The following is a 16,712-nucleotide window of genomic DNA, read 5'->3' as shown; positions in this document are numbered from 1 at the left end:
TTTTAATTGGGCAAAGTGAAAAACAGAGAGCTTACGAACACATGGTAGTGGGTCGTGGCCTGCTGTGTCTTAAATAAATATTGAATACACCTATGTATGGTGGTGATGGAAAGGTGGATCAAAGTTATGCCCAGAGACAATAGGACAAAGTTCTCTCTTTGGTGCAAGGAAAAGAATCCAAGGCAACTGAGACCATCTTCTAAATAATGCAACGTCTTTTTCCTTTCCTTTCCTTTCCTTTCCTTTCCTTTCCTTTCCTTTCCTTTTCCTTTCCCTTCCTTTCCCTTTCCTTTCCCTTCCTTTCCTACTTTTCTTTCCTTTCCCTTCCCTTCCTTTCCTACTTTCCTTTCCTTTCCTTTCCTTTCCTTTCCTTCCCTTTCCTTTCCCTTCCTTTCCTCCTTTCCTTTCCTTTCTTTCCTTTCCTTTCCTACTTTCCTTTCCTTTCCTTTCCTTTCCTTCCTTTCCTTCCTTTCCTTTCCTTTCCCTTTCCCTTCTTTTCCCTTCCTTTCCCTTCCCTTCCCTTCTTTTCCCTTCCCTTTCCTTTCCAATAGTTTCCAGTAGGAAGGTTTGTAATAAATTTTCAAATTTTATTAAATCCATCTGGACCTGTAGTCCATTTATAACTTTCTAAAATCAACATTCTAGTCGCCCTTTTATTTTTAATGCTGAAAAAGATTTATTAAAATAAATCCTTAAATAGATAACTTAAAACATCTTTAGCTGTCAATTACAGGAAAGTCTCTCCCATCCACACATGCTTATATTCTATTTTTAAATTTATTTAGTCTCCTAAAACTTTTTGGAAAGTTAAAAATCTTCACATTCTTTTGAAAATCCTCAATTGGTTCAATAAGCATTTCCCCACTATTACAGTAGTGGGATTCAGCCAGTATAAGCCACTTTGGGAGAACCGGTTGTTAAGTTTGGTGAGCTTGTTGTTGGAAGAAGTCATTAGGGCAGAAACTGGTTGTAAAGCCCTTGAGCTGCAAAGGGTGATAATCGTACTCCACTTTGCTCTTCCTCCTCTTCCTCTACTTCTCCAGAATGTCACTGCAAGCAAAATCTGCTTCTCTTTTTATCTTTCTTACTATTTCTGAAACTTGGAACCAAGACAAATTCTGATGTTGCCAAGACAGCAGTAGCATCTGGACACAAAAAGGGTCCATCAGCAGATGTGGAGCTACATCAAGATTTCCTAAAGTAATAAACAATGTTTAGAAAGGAGAAACACATCACAGAAGATTGAGTAGACCAGGGACTGTCATTATTATTTAACAGTGTTTTGAATGGGTAAAGAAGTTTTTTTTTTTATTGCTCTTTTGTTCCAGGAAGGATGTGAAATTCATTTGAGAAGATCAAAGTGATGATTCTCTTCCAGAGAATTTGGTTCAGAGATACTTTGGGGTTCTTCAGAACTTCAGAATGGCTGCTGCCATCACAAATAGCTCATTCATTCATTCATTCATTCAATGAATAGCTGCAGAGCAGTCAGCAGGAGGAACTTGGACAAATTAGCTTGGAGATGTAAAAGATAAGTAAAATCCTTGACAAGTCACAAGGACATTGCTGTATGTATGAAATTTAAATTTTTTATAACTAGCTGCAGGGGTAAGTGGATTTTAAGAACAAATGAGCTAGTGAGCAAAATTTTAGGAGGGTCTTTCTGGAGTGATTTTCATTTGCCCTGCACTTCATTTTATTAAGAAGGCACTATCTTAAATGTTCTTCCAATGAAAGGACCGAGGAGTTAAAGCAACCGGGTTAAAAAGATTAAGCCACCGCGTACCCATCCAGTGCTATTTTTACATTTGAATTGCCAGGATCAATATTTTTGTAAAGGGTTCTTTGTTTGAATAAGAAACGTCCTGAAAATTTTGCCCTTTGAAACTCAAAGAGTGGCAGAAAGACCAATTAAAGCAAACATTTATCCTCAAATTGCTGAATTAATTTCAGAATAACAGACTAGCAAAGTTGGAAGTCACCTTGGAGGTCTTCAACCCCCTAGTCCAACGCCCTGCTCAAGTAGGAGATCCTATATCATTTTAGACAAGTGGTTGTCCATTCCCTTCTTAAAAGCCTCCAGTGTTGGGGTACACACATCTTCTGGAGGCCAGCCATTCCACTGGTTAATTGTTCTCACTGTTAGAAAGCTTCTCCTTAGATCTAGGTTGGTTCTCTCTTTGCTCAGTTTCCATCCATTGCTTCTTGTCTTACCTTCTGGTGCTTTGGAAAATAAGTTGACCCCCTCTTATTTGTGGCAGCCCCTCAAATACTGGAAGGCTGCTATCACGTCACCCCTAGTTCTAGACCAGATATACCCAATCCCAGCAAACATTCTTCATACGTTTTAGCCTTCAGCTCCTCAGTCATCTTTATCAGACTTCCGGACCAGAGACCGCGATTGTGTGCGGCTTTGATCCTTGTTTGCCCTGTTGGAGGGGTCCCTGAGGGACCGGAACCATCTGAACCACCTTGTAGCAGTGGGGGAAGAGGGGGAGACCACCAGCTGGGTTGAGGGGAGCCACATCTCCCCTCTCTGGCTTGGTACTTACTCCTCTAGAAGACACGGAGAAGCGGCAGTTTAATGGCTGCCCTGAAGACGGGAAGCTGCCGGGACCTAAGTTTGTGCTGGAGAGTGGAAGTGATGAGCAGCGTGTAACTGGATAAAAGACTTTGAATTTTTTTTTAAGAAAAAACCCAAAAAGCGGAAAGAAAGAGTCCTTGCTTGGAAGAATGGTAGCGGTGAATGGAGAATAAGAGGAAAATATAAGGTAAAGGAAAAACCAGAAATAAAAGAATTATATGAAATCAGATATTAAATTTGAACTAATATACAGAAATGGACATTAATTAGGCATTGGATAAAATGCTGGACTTATTTGGAATGGATAAAAATTAACATTAATACTACAGAAAAGAGAATTAAAAAAGCTTTGAAAAGAAAGTGATAAAGACCATCACCTAATGGTTAAAGATTTTTCTCTTTTATGTTTTTATGGAGAGTTACTGGTCGCATAAATATTTGAAAGAGAAAAGAAATGGAATGAAAGATTATTAATACAACAAAAAACCCAGAAGTTTTTTTTGTTTTTTTTTAAAAAGGGGACTATAATAAAATATAAAGGAATACAATAATTTGGGACTGTTGGAGGTTGACTGTGACAAGAAAACAGAAGAAAGAGAAAGTGAGAGAAATGGAAACTTTTGGCAAGGACTATAATAGAAAAATTAGATTTTTAATAAAGAAATGGAAGAAATAAGCAAAGAATTTAAGTCGGAGCTGCAAACTGTGAGAGGTATGTTAAAAGAAAGAATGAAATTGCTGGACACAATGATTAGTAAAGTAATGGCATTGCAGCTTGCAGAAGAACAAAGAAAGCTCAGAGATGACGAGCCGGAAGAGGGAAACAACAGCCCAGATGAATATGGAGAACAAGGATCATTGCCAAAGGATATAAAAGGATTTAAAATAGAGACATTGACAACAGAGACAACAAATAAAAGAGATAAGGCTCCCAAGACTAAGAAGAAGAAGAAGAAGGAATTATATAAGAAGAAACCGCAAAAAAGAGAACTGGAAAGGGTGGGGGAAAACATGGTTGACAGGCAGAGGGGAATAAAAATAATACCAGAAGGAAAAAAGAAGAAAGACCAGGGAAACTTAGAAAAGGGAAAGCTGGTTAAAATTAAAAGAAATAATAATTTCAGGAAACACAATAAAATAATTTCAGGAAACACAATAAAATACAGGAAACACAATGTTGCCAGCCAATCAAGACAAAAAAAGCTACAAAACAGACAGAAGATATTAGAAACACCAATCAAGCAGAACACAGCAAACTCCAAGACCAATAAACACAGACCAAGACTCCCAACCAATCAGGATGAAGAAACAACCATTCTGGCACAGCAATAGGCTAGCCCCAAATTTAAAACAGAAACGGCTGTGAAAGTCTGACTCACAGATGAACACAATACAGAAGCCTGATGATGGCAGATGAGATTCTGCCGAAACGTTGCTACAACTTTAAAAGCACAACTATAATGACGTGGGAAAATACCCGAACAAAGCTGAATACCATAAATGTAAGTACCTGTGAAAACTTAAGAGAATACACACACACACACACACACACACACATGTATACATATACATATACATATACATATACATATACATATACATATACATATACATACATACATACATACATACATACATACATATATACATACATATATATATATGAATTATGCTGTTATAAGCTCTTTCTTTGGAGGATTAAAAACAGGGGAATAGAAATGAAGTAAAATGTATAGATAAACTTTGGCAAAGTGGAAAGGAAGAAAAAATATGATTATTAATGATTATAAGTAAAGTGAAGATAAAATGAGACATATTAAGAAGTTACTTTAGCGGGACTTCCGGTTTGTCGGCCAAACCCCGGCGGCGGCAGGGATTTGCCGAGAAGCTACGCGATCCCTGCCGCGCTAGCCGTTTTGGGGCTCCGACCCAGCCGGGCATCGGGAGCTAGGCTGCCTGCAGGGGCAGCTGAAGGTAGGGGATCCGGAGAAGGGTTTGGGGTGCTGCATACCTCCTGGCCGGCAGAACCCCCTTTTCCCAGGAGCCAGTGCAGCGGCAGTCCGTAATGGCCGCCACAAAGAAGCTGGCAGCCGGGTAAGAATGCGGGAGGAAGTGGAGAAAGTGATTGAGAGGAGAAAGTTTTTCTTGGCTCCTAGGACTCTAAGACATATTTAATAAAATTCCTGAAAAGTATGACTTTCTGAATAATACCTGCCAGAAGAGGAAAAAGCGGCTGCTTGAAGGTGCTGAAAGGATAGCTTTCCCTCTTTTCCTACGGAATAAATAACTGGATATTAAGAAACCTATTTTTTAGGTGGAAATTGGTTTTAAGCGATGAGTGGGAAGAGAGAGGATTAAAAAGAAAATATTTGTATGCTAAGATTTGTTGGAGCAGATGCCTTAAGCATTTGAAGACTAGAATATATTGTAACAAGACTTTAAACAGATTTGGACTTTCTTTCTCTTTGATTGATATCACCCCAGAAGGAGAAAGTGAGAACTCTGCCTTGGTCTGGACTGATTGATAACTTTGGGACTGTTTTATCTTTTTTATTTTCTTTTGAATATTCTGGTTGTTGTAAGAAGAAAGAAGGAGAAAAAGAAAAGAAAAGATTTATAATGGCTCTTTCTGTTGAGGAACTAAGAAATGGTGTGGAAGAAGCTTTCCTTTTCTTAGAAATGGCGCTTACTAATTATCAACAAAAATTACAACAGATGAAGACAGCAGAGGAACAAGAAAGAAAGGAAGGAGCCATCTTTAATGAATCTCAGAATTTGATCCAGAAAAAGGAAGAGAGAAAGAAAAGAAAAGAAGAGAAAAGAAGAAAACTAAAGGATTTAAGGACTTAAGATCTAAAAAACATTTAAGAAAGGGAAAAATAAAGTGCAAAACCAATATGATGATTGTAAACAAAGGGAAAAGAAATACGACAGAGAAGGGAAGCCGGTAAGGCAGAGGCTAGAAGAAGGGGGTAGAAAGGTTTGTTGGGAAAAGAAAGAAAGGGAAAAGGTGGAGAAAAGCTACAACGTTTTGAAATTAAATGGAAAAAAGGAATTTTTTATGGATAATGGATAAAGTATAATTTTTTTTTTTTTAAAAAAGATTTTGCAAGGTACATAAGATGAGATGGTAGTATTGCAATGGTTTAAGAGTTGATAAGAGATTAAAATGTTAAAATGTTTAAAAATGATTGGTTTTAAAACTTAATAATAGGAGAGGTTTAGAATATTGTTTTAATTAAAGAGTTTAATAAAATTATGGTATTGATGTTATTATAAAATTTTTATTATAGTATTTCTTTTTAATATTTGGATTTATTCCCTAATTATGCACTTAATTATGTTGGATGTATTAGTTAGATAGAATGTACCAAGCAAAATCTGATTGGGTATTAGATATTATTTTAAAGATTAATTTGATTAACTTAGGGGGAGATAGAAAGGCATCATACTCTGATTAATGATTTCAGGAGAAACTGATTTTCTTTTTTTTTCATAAGGGATGAGACAAAGGGATGATAAAAATGGACAAAAGATACAAATATAATGATTTAAACTAAGATGATTAATTAAGGTAGAATTAAGAAGTGTGAAATATGTGGAGAAGTTAATATAGAAGGCTTAGAATGGTAAATAAAATAAGTAATGATATGTAAGATGAGCATGAATATAATTGAAGTCCATGAAGAGAGAGACACCTGGGTCCAAGTTACTTTCCAAAAAGATATTTTTATGTTTTGTGTGTTGTGTGTATATGTCTTTTTGGGGGAGAATTGGTAAAAACTTGTAGAAATATAGAATGAGAATAATGGTAACTAAGTCAGAAAGAAACAGATGAAATAATAATAATGATATTGAATAAGAGTAAAGAGAAGTAAAGAGAAATTGAATAAGAGGTTTTGGTATATTATATGGAAATGGTTTAAAACAGAATCATAATTTATCTGACTTGTTAAATTTACAAGGGAAAAAGGTTTAAACATGTAATGAATAATGATAATTTGTGTGTTTTAAAAATTAATAAAACTTGTTTTTTTTTTTTAAAAAAAAAGAAGTTACTTTAGCGATTTACTGGAGGGGATACTTCAAAATATATACATTTTAAAATATACAGTTGATTATTTAATGGATATTAGAAGTGTACAATGAGAGTATTTTATTATGATTAAAGTAGGGGAATGAAAAATACCATGTGGATCCTAAATATATTGACTTTATTTTACTTTTACTCTTTTTAGATTGTTTATTATATATCGGCTTAGAGAAAATTAAGGATAGTAACAATGTGTAATGTAAAATAAAATAGATGGTAAGCTGAAAATGGAAATAATAGGGGATAAAGAATTAAAAACCTATGTGTGGATGAAATGATATTGATACTGAATTAATGAACTGAAATATGAAATGCAATTTTATTTAAAGATGAGTGAAATGGATAATGATATGAGATGATATTATATAAGATTAATGGAAATGAAAACATGACTATGTACAAGTGTTGTAATCCGGAATCATGTTGCTCACGTGAAGAGATGTGTAAAATTAAAAAAAATATATCCATTTAAACAAAATCATCTTTGTCACTCTTCTCTGAACTAGTTGATTTCACTGCTCACCCAGCCCTTGAGTGGCTTTTTAATAAAATCAGATAAAAAATTAGCGCCATCATTCATGAATTAAGCTAATTAATACGTGCATGAGTTCTCCCCTCCCTTTTTTCAAGTGGCGGTCTGATGCTTTTGTTCTTCTCTACCTCTTATATTTTGTGGACTCATTTTTCTCCTTTTGGCTGTGCTCTTGTACACGAGACTGCATGGTTGGCCAAAGCAAGCTATGCAGGCTGGCGTCCTACCTCATGAGGAAAATGTCTGCCTCAGAGAAGTTGGGATAAAAAAATGATAATAAAAGAATCCAGCTTCCCTTTTGTGGCTACCAGCAGGAGTGAATTGACTTGAATGAGAGCAGCAAAGCATAAAGTTCTGAAGGAACAAATAGAGTAGGAGTGTGAAGAAGAGAGGACATTTCACCTGAATACATGCTGGAAAGCCTTTTGTCAGTTAACAGGCTCCAAAGCCATCTAAAAATAGCAAACTTCCTTGATGCTTCAAGTTACATAGTGCCCAATAGCTGGAAAATGAGAACCAATAGTTTTACTTGGACTGCTGGCAAACAAAAATGATCATACTTAGAGTGGACCCAATGAAATCAACGGGACTTGCTACTCATAATTATGTTAAATATTAATGGTTTCAAGAAGTCCCTGCTAAGTATGATTAAGTGTGGATTCAACTATTAACAACAATTTCATCATCATTATAATTGCATAGTCTAGATAAATCAAGGTACTAACTGGAATTGTGTACTAACTCATCATGAAATGGATACATTATAATGTCAAAATGAAAATTAAGTAATTGGCCCAAAGATAACAATAGCAATAGCATTTAGACTTATATACCACTTTATAGTGTTTTACAGCCCTCTCAAAGTGGTTTACAGAGTCAGCCTATTGCCCCCAACAATCTGAGTCCTCATTTTACCCACCTCGGAAGGATGGAAGGCTGAGTCAACCTTGAACTGGTCAGGATTGAAGTGTTGGCAGTGGGCAGAGTCAGCCTGCAATACCGGATGGATAGATGGATGGATGGATGGATGGATGGAAGGAAGGAAGGAAGGAAGGAAGGAAGGAAGGAAGGAAGGAAGGAAGGAAGGAAGGAAGGAAGGAAGGGCAATAGCAATGGTATTTAGACTTATATACCACTTTACAGTGCTTTACAGCCCTCTCTAAGTGGTTTACAGAGTCAGCCTATTGCCCCCCAAAATCTGAGTCCTCATTTTACCCACTTCAGAAGGATAGAAGGCTGAGTCAACCTTGAGCCTGATGAGATTTGAACTGCCACATTGCAGGCAGTAGGCAGGCAGCAGAAGTAGCCTGCAGTACTGCACTCTAACCACTGCACCACTATGCTCATAGATATCAATATAGCTAGCGTTGAGGACTCTAGAGTTTTACAGCCCTCTCTAAGAGGTTTACAGAGTCAGCTGTCAAGGTTTCAAGTGATAGATCCATTGATTAGGCCATGTGACCTCAATATATCGCCCCCAACAATTTAAGTTCTCATTTTACCCATCTCGGAAGGATGGAAAGCTGAGTAAACCTTGAGCCTGGTGAAATTTGAACTGCCAAATTGCAGGCAGCAGGCAGGCAGCAGAAGTAGCCTGCAGTCCTGCACTCTAACCACTTTGTTTTTATTCCATTGCAGAACTTAATGTACAGCACCAAATCTTCCTAGATGACCCTCAATAAAATAATGGTAATATCCTTAGCACGGCTTGCTCTTACAAGTCTCAAGTCACTGCTATTTCTCTGGCCTAATCTTCTTCTGATTTAGACTCATCTACCTTTGACTACTGAACTTACACACTGCACTGACCCTTCTGAAAGAGTTCATCACCACAAAAGTCCATTTTATCTAACATTCAAGGAGACCAACCAGATGTTTGTAGAATTACCATTATCAAATTATGAGAGCAACAACTCCATCCCAACTGATGTTCTCACATTGGCTCTGACCCTCAACTCAAGGACATATTGCTGCAGACCAAGTCCAAGCAAAATTACATTTTCTGGATGCGGACAATGATCTTAATTATATGCCAGATATGAAACAGGCTCACCCTGAAGCAACACTTTCTTTCAACTATGTGATTTCAACCTTCAACACTATATGAATTTAGGTCGAAAAAGAATGTCCCATGCAACACTGTTCACATATTTGGGATAAAAAACTGGATCCTAGCTAAGCAACAGGGCGATTTTCTGATATGTGTGACTATGATTTCTTTGTTCCTTTCTCATTAACCATGATGGTTGAGATAATGGAAACTGAAGGCCTTATGTATAATAGAACTTGGTGGTATGGCAAGAACAGAACATTTTCCTTAATGCAACTCTGTCTCCTTCTGAAGTTTTATCACATCTTGTCTAAACACATCTGTCAAAAACTTTCCATAGTGATCGGTAGGAAGCCACAGTTTTACATGTTTATTTAGCTCTTAGAGATGAATGTCTCTTCAGTACATCCTAGGGGCTCATTTTGCAACATTCTTGAAAGAAAAATCCATGCTGCTGATGCAGCAGGTAACTGAAACATTTCTTTCCTTGTCACTCAATGCACTGACAACTTACGCTAAGGTGTGAACATGCATAAAGCTATTTGGTCAGGTTTTTCACAGATTATTATGCTCACAGTGAAACAATAATTCATCCGTGTTGGGATTTTGCCATCATTGGACATTTGACTGCTGATCCCTTCTTATCCTTACATCCACTTTCTCTTTCCCATCTTATTTTTTTTTGGCTCAGTGTTGATTAAAAAGATACAAAGAATAATATTCTGAATTTTAAAAACAGTTTAGCAAAGATTAGATCAACTAAGTTAAAAAACAAAAACATAACAAGAATTGGATATTGGGTAGCACAAGAAAAAAGAATAGTCAACCAGTGATTCTCACAGTTTAATTAATTGCATGCATATTCTCCTGTAATCAAGAATGGTCCTCAACAGTTTACAAGATACTGTACAAAAAAGCCTACTCCATTTATAGTTCTTCTAATTAAAAACATCTAAAATGAACACATCATAAAGGAATCAAACACATTAATTAAATAAAAACACATGCTAATTTTGAACCAAAGATGCTTTCCAAAAAAGCTCCATTTTTGCATTTTCCTAAATGCAGTCAGGTAGGGGAGCACTTTGATTTTACTTGCAAGAGTGTTTCAGAGGGTTGATGCTACCACCGAGAAGCATCATGGTGTCAGCCTTTAAGATTTTTCCTTCAAGATTTTTCTCCCTTTGCTTTGCATCTTTCGGCTGTCATAAGTAACGGGGGGGGGGGGAGGGGGGAATGGTTATGGGAAGTGAGATGGAGGTGTTACAAACCAGAACTGTATAAGCTGGGGGGTGGGTACATTCTTGCTTAGGTTTCTATCCTATGCTATGCGCAGCTGCAACCCTTTATCAAACTATGTCAAGGTCAACGGACAGAAGCCTCATCACCACCTGGAGATGCCCACATGATGATATACACAACTTTTAACTGGATGAGCCAATTGAACTATTGGGGGTGGGAACGTTGCCATTACTTTGTATATGTGATTTACGTGCCCATTTTCTCAGATTCAGAATTCTTTTGTTGCTACCACTTGATTTCCAATAAAAGATATCTTATCTCTGATTAAAAGAGTCTAAGTATTTCTTTCTTGGATTTTGAATGGAGCACCAGCTGACACATGGTTTCTGCCCTCCTTACTCCCCAAAGGGGAATTACAGCTATTTCTCCTGACTCAAGTCAATTCCCGAGTTTTAAAAGTTGAGAAGAATCTGTGAGATTCATGGCAAAGAAAACCGCTCAGTCTCAAAATGAAACAGTAGAACAGAAACAGAAATTCATGTCCATGAGTTTTTGATGGGTCGCAAATGCAAGAGAAAACCTAGATTAACACTACTGAATTTTGGTAAATTATCCAAAACCAGCAGTCCATTTTCCTATAATTTTTAGCAGGACACTAAAAAAATAAGATGCACTTGACTTTAGAATATCAAGTCCTTACTTAAATCAGCAAAATACATCAAGAAAACCACTGAAAATGGGAGACTCAATCAATTCCATGACATCATAACTATCCTGGACCTCTGTGGCTGAGGAGAGATCATCATGACAAAGTTCTAGCCATTCACTCTCCAATTGATTATCCATCCATCCATCCATCCATCCATCCACCCATCCATCCATCCAATAAAGCAAAGCCCTTTAGAGGAGGATCTAATATTTATTTATCTCATTTCTATTTTTGATATTGACATCTTTATTATTTTTGTAAATAACTTAAGGCAGTGAACATAAAGAATACTCTTTTCTCCCCCTATTTTCCCCACAACAATCAACCTCTGAGGTGGGTTTGGTTGAGGCAGAGGGATTGGTCCAAGGTCACCCAGCTGGATTTTCATGCCTAAGGCAAGACTAGAACTCACGGTCTCCTGGTTTCTAACCTGCTGTCCAATAGGCCAAATTAGCAGAAAAGTGGAAGGAAAAAGAAGAGGTCAACCAGCAGAAAGGTGGATAGACTCAGTCACAGTGGTGATGGATGTATTGTTGGAAGACCTGAAGGACCAAGTTAGGAACAGACTGCCCTGGAAAAAAAAATCTATATGATTGCTAAGAGTCATCAATGACTTGATGGCACACAACCACTCAATCAATTAAAGTATTACGTCATTATTGCAATACTATTCCAAGTTACAAGAAAAAATTAAGATGGCTTCAAATAAAGATAATCCACATACTGATACCATTCATGATGGGCGCCTCGTTGTTCTCTTCAAGAATGCCGGGCAAATTGGCTTCTCCTTCAGGTTCATTCAGATCCTCGTTGGCCTTTTGAGAGCCATTCCCCAAGTGAGTAGAATCCTTCTCAAAAGTGGCATCTCCATTCTGCAAGCCGTTGTGTGGCTTTTTCAGAGGCATGATTTGCAAGCCACTGGGCGTAGTCCGGTATGATACGGTTTTAGCAGCTCTGTCGTTGGAAGAGGCAGCTTTTGCTCCATAGCTTTTTTTTGGCTTCTGAAAGGTGGAAGTCATGCGCTTCCTTTTATGGGAGAGTCCTTTGCTTTTCCCAGAGTCTGAGGGTCTGTGGGTTATTTTGTCCAGAGATGACCCCCGGCTTTCACGTAAAAATTTGGGCACGTTGGCTTGTTTCCCGTGTTTAGCTCGCTTTTCCCTCGTGACGTGCAGTCCATTGAATTCATCAATGAATTCCTCACAGTGCAATAAGTGATGCTCTGGTTCCCATGTGTCTTCATTGCTTCCATAACCTTTCCACCGTATGAGATATTCCCATTTGCCCTTTTTATTCTTCCTTTTGTCTACAATCCTTTCAACCTAACAGGAAAACATAGGAAAAGGAAAAAAATGTAATCTGCCAGGCAAAAAATAAATAATAACACGTCAGGCATAAGCAACTAGAGTCATTCATGAATAGCTTTAAGTTAGCAACTTGATTGACTTCTGCCCATGTTACAAGAATCTCCCCAGACTGCTAGATTTTCCCTGGGAACTATCAGATAAGATTTCGTGGATCCTGCGGGAGTTGAAGCTTATGCCTCTTGCCACTGTGCAAGAACTCCAGTCAAGGTCCTTGCTTAATTCCTCCTTCTAGCCTGGCTGGCAGTTTACCAACATAACTGTTGGTAATCCCAGGCATGTTAACTTGGAAATTTCAGTGACCTCAATGGGGATTATTTCTGAGAAAATATGCATATGAATAGTGATAGAATAACTTGGTCAATAAGCAAACCCATTGCATTGTTAAAGAATGAAAAACAACAACTCCATAAATAAATTATCCAGGTGAGGATTCAAAATCTGGAAAGGACAAAGGTTAGGGTTGAGCTGTTGCTGAAACATTCCTGGGTGCATTGTGAGACATTCCGACCCCTGAGAAAAACCAAATGACAAAACAAGCATCATTTTGATAGTGAAAGGTAAACCCTGTACTTTTGTACTTGCGTTGCAGTGTTACATGGAAGTACCTAAGATACATCATTTGCATCACAAGGTATTTTGTGACTTTCCCTCCCCTTCTTTCTCTGCAAATGGCTATTCCTGAGCACTTCTGAAATTTTCTGTGGCCGACAGAGAACTGCAAGGTTTCTTTTAAAAGCAAAGAATCATCTTTGACTGTCCATCAGCTGTGGACAGGAACCTTGTTTAGAACTTAGCAAGCATCCTGAAAGATTCTGAACAAAACTCTATGTGGTGAGAGACACCATTGGAGGTAGGACTTCCATTCATGTCCTTGCCCTCAGGCGCATTTTCAACTTTGACATGTATGAGCCTAAATCAATGGCTTCTGTGCATTTCGGTTGATTAATTGATCTGCATTAATTTGTACATGAGAGGAAACAACAGGTTGCATCCAGAATGAATTCCGTTCTCACTATAATCACGGGAAGTTCATTCAATCATGGATAACTTATCTCATTAATCTAATTAGATATGTTAACCATGCTAAACAAGGATCCAATTCAGCACTGTAATTGTAAATAAATAAATAAAAATATCTGTTTTCTTTACTTTTGAAATATGCATAGTCAGCTTAGATTCCCAACTCATTCCCAGCAGCAGAAAGAATGCTTCTTTTAACTGTCTAATGCTAGGTGAACTTAATCACAAAGGTATACAAAGAAAGTTATCTACAAGTCCATATTCCAGGCCAGCTTAATGTATGATACAGTGTGAATTACTAACTAGTGTAAAATTCACATACACACACAGCCTTTGAATTTAGTCAAGTGTTTTTATTGTTATGAGTTGAAAATAAATTCAATTAACAGAGTAATTGAATAATAGAGTTAGAAGGGACCTTGGGGGTCCTCTAATCCAATTTCCTGCAATTAATATTTTAATTGCAAAAAGTGGAGTAAGTAAAAATTCAAGCACAAATATTCTTAATTGTTCCTTAAAATAGTGATATAAACATTAAGTTGTTGTGACATATTGGTAAAAGCAGAAAATGGGTTAATTCAAGTCACCAAGTTGTGTTGTACAAAACGTATTCTTGTCTACAGATGCTTTATTGTTAGAACTAGTTTGTGCCATTTTTCTTTTTTCTTTTATTTATTAATTTTTTATAGTTGCTTATCTCACACACATGACTCTGGGTGGTGTCCAATAACACAGTCAAATAAACAAAGATAAAACAACACTATAATACAAATAAGAAAAAATAAATAAAGAGATTAAAGTAACACCAAGGGAGAATGGATTTTTCTGGACCACAAATGATACCAGAAGTCTTTATTTTTACCAGAATTCTTTATGAACTTGAATGCTTTAAATGTTTTCTCTCAACTGGTTCTAAGCAGGGAGAAAGTATTTACTGGTTCATCATAGCTACTTTTTAAGGAGAGTGGTGGTCAAATTTATTGTTCCAGCTTTTCTGGTAACATATGATACAACTCTGAGGATCCTGCTTGGTGTTTTGTGGTAGCTTTTAAGAATGCTACAAATGATTAAAAATTAATGACATTCAGGGAAGCTTAGCAGAGTTTTTAAGCATAATATTGTACACTCCCAGTTAAAAGTATAGAACTTGGCATGTTTAAATGTGAATTTAAAACACCTAGTGTGTATTTTAACACTTGTACTTAGTGCTTCTGTACTGGAGTTTATCTATCACTGCAGTCCGGAGGCTTGAATAACTTACCGTATTTGCCGGGCGTATAAGACGACTGGGCGTATAAGACGACCCCCAACATTTCCACTCAAAATATAGAGTTTGTTATATACTCGCCGTATAAGACTACCCCCTCTTCCACACACCTTCCACTTTTGCACTTTTTTTTTTTTTGACGCACTTTTCTGCCGAAGGCCATTATCTCCACGTCAAACGAACGAGGGAGGCAAAGAAGCCAAACACGCTAAAAGGATCTCTTTATTTTCCTACACAAGGTCACACCTACTTTTCCGCATTCAAAGGACAACCTCTCCTCACCACCACCACACACACACACACACACCCCAATACCCGCAAAACAATGTTCTGGCATTAATCACCATTGCTACATTAACCTGGTAAATTTATACCCTGCCTCCCCCAGTGTTGCTTTGACGGCAGGATTTCACACAGCGGGCGCTGCTCGCTTTCTCTTCTCCGCTCTCCCACCGTTCGCACATGTTGGAAGCACTGTAAAACCTGATAACCCACCCGGGGCTCCCCATCCTTAACTCTGACAGCCGCCCGCATGCAAAACCTCATGCAAAAAGAAAAAAAGAAAAAGAAAAGTACGCCGCACGTGAGGATCTTGAATCCTCTCCTCCCCACACCGCTAAGGAAGGAAGAGGGGAAAGGTTGCGCAGCGCGTGGCGAGTGACACCCGCCACACACACACACACACACACACGCTCCCCCCAGCCTTCCTCCCGGCTGCAACTCAAGCTCGAAGTGGGAGTCGGAGTCCTCCCGGCGTATAAGACGACCCCCCACTTGGAGGCATGTTTTTCAGGGCAAAAAGTCGTCTTATACGCCGGCAAATACGGTACATTTCTTTGACTTTTTAACTTTTATGGTAGAAGTGTGAAATACACAGTACAAGAGAATAACAAGAGATAAATAATAACAAAAGCTACTAAGAAAGAAATGATAATCACCCAGAACAAAACTTTCTGAGTACAGCCCAAGCTACGGGGATCTAAGTTAGACTAAGTTAGACATTCCTCAGAGCTTTCTCAAAAATCCTGTCTTTAATGGCTCTCCTAAAGCACTATAGCTATTCTTTCTCTGTAATTTTGGAAACATCAGTGTTTATATTTTCCAATTTCCAAAGGATATTTTCATTTTGAACGGAATCATAGAAATTGAACTGTTTTTGAAAATACATCAAATCAAATGTAGAAGATAGAGAAACTTGCAATGGCCCCAAAATTAATGAATATGATAAAAAAAAAAATACAATCGATCAGAATATGCTGAAACTGTTGATAAGTGATAATAATTCAAAATCAGGAAATGGAATTTATTAAAGATTTTACATTGCAAAGCAAGTATTCTGAGCCCTAGTCTATTCCTTTCAGTTTTTTCTAATATGTTTTTGTATATTTATAATACTGTGGAAGGCAAATAGATTATATAAATTTGTTTGATTTACTGCAATACTGATTGCTTCTTTTGTTTTCAGTGTACAAACTTTCTGTCTTCTCCTAAACATGCTAAAATTGAGGTACATGACTTTCTTTAGAATTCAGTATTTCATTGTGCAATTTGTAGTAATGGTTAAAATATTCAGCAAACTGTACCTTAACTGTCTGAAAGAACCCAACTTTTCATTTTTACGTATGGTCATCCAGTTATTTATTGATTCATATTTTATGGAGACTTTTATATATGAAAGCTAAAGTAAAATGTACTACAAATTAAATATAGATTAATTTTCCCCAAATCCATATGGGGAAGAAAGGACCAACCCTTTCTTTCTGTATTGCATCAAAATTTCCCAAAAATTTACACTTCTTGCAAACTAGCGAGGCAAGGAAACATCTGTTTCAACAGATCTCAAATTTCAAA

General features: G+C 37.3%; 1 protein-coding gene and 1 long non-coding RNA gene across 3 annotated transcripts in view; one reads left to right on the top strand and one right to left on the bottom strand.

Annotated features, from left to right (window-relative positions):
• CDYL2 (chromodomain Y like 2) overlaps positions 1–13,272 on the bottom strand; it is a 51,202-nt gene extending 37,930 nt beyond the window's left edge. The window contains exon 1 of one of the 2 annotated variants that reach the window (XM_087971630.1): positions 11,935–13,272. In XM_087971630.1, coding sequence (XP_087827756.1) covers positions 11,935–12,229 — 295 coding nt within the window. In that variant the 5' untranslated portion in view covers positions 12,230–13,272. The remainder of the gene's footprint in view (positions 1–11,934) is intronic. The other variant, XM_087971631.1, reaches the window with a different exon arrangement.
• Positions 3,962–10,834, top strand: LOC148129840 (uncharacterized). The gene is made up of 2 exons (XR_015750646.1): positions 3,962–4,086; positions 8,848–10,834. It is a non-coding gene; the product is annotated as an uncharacterized LOC148129840 (long non-coding RNA).
• Positions 13,273–16,712: the final 3,440 nt, after the last annotated feature.

Source organism: Notechis scutatus, chromosome 9 (genome assembly GCF_049901735.1).
Source record: "Notechis scutatus isolate UNSWTSFEM ecotype Mainland chromosome 9, rNotScu1.2, whole genome shotgun sequence".
Lineage (NCBI taxonomy): Eukaryota > Metazoa > Chordata > Lepidosauria > Squamata > Elapidae > Notechis > Notechis scutatus.
Note: the sequence above shows the minus strand (reverse complement) of the source record. Positions and strands in the feature narration are given on the sequence as shown.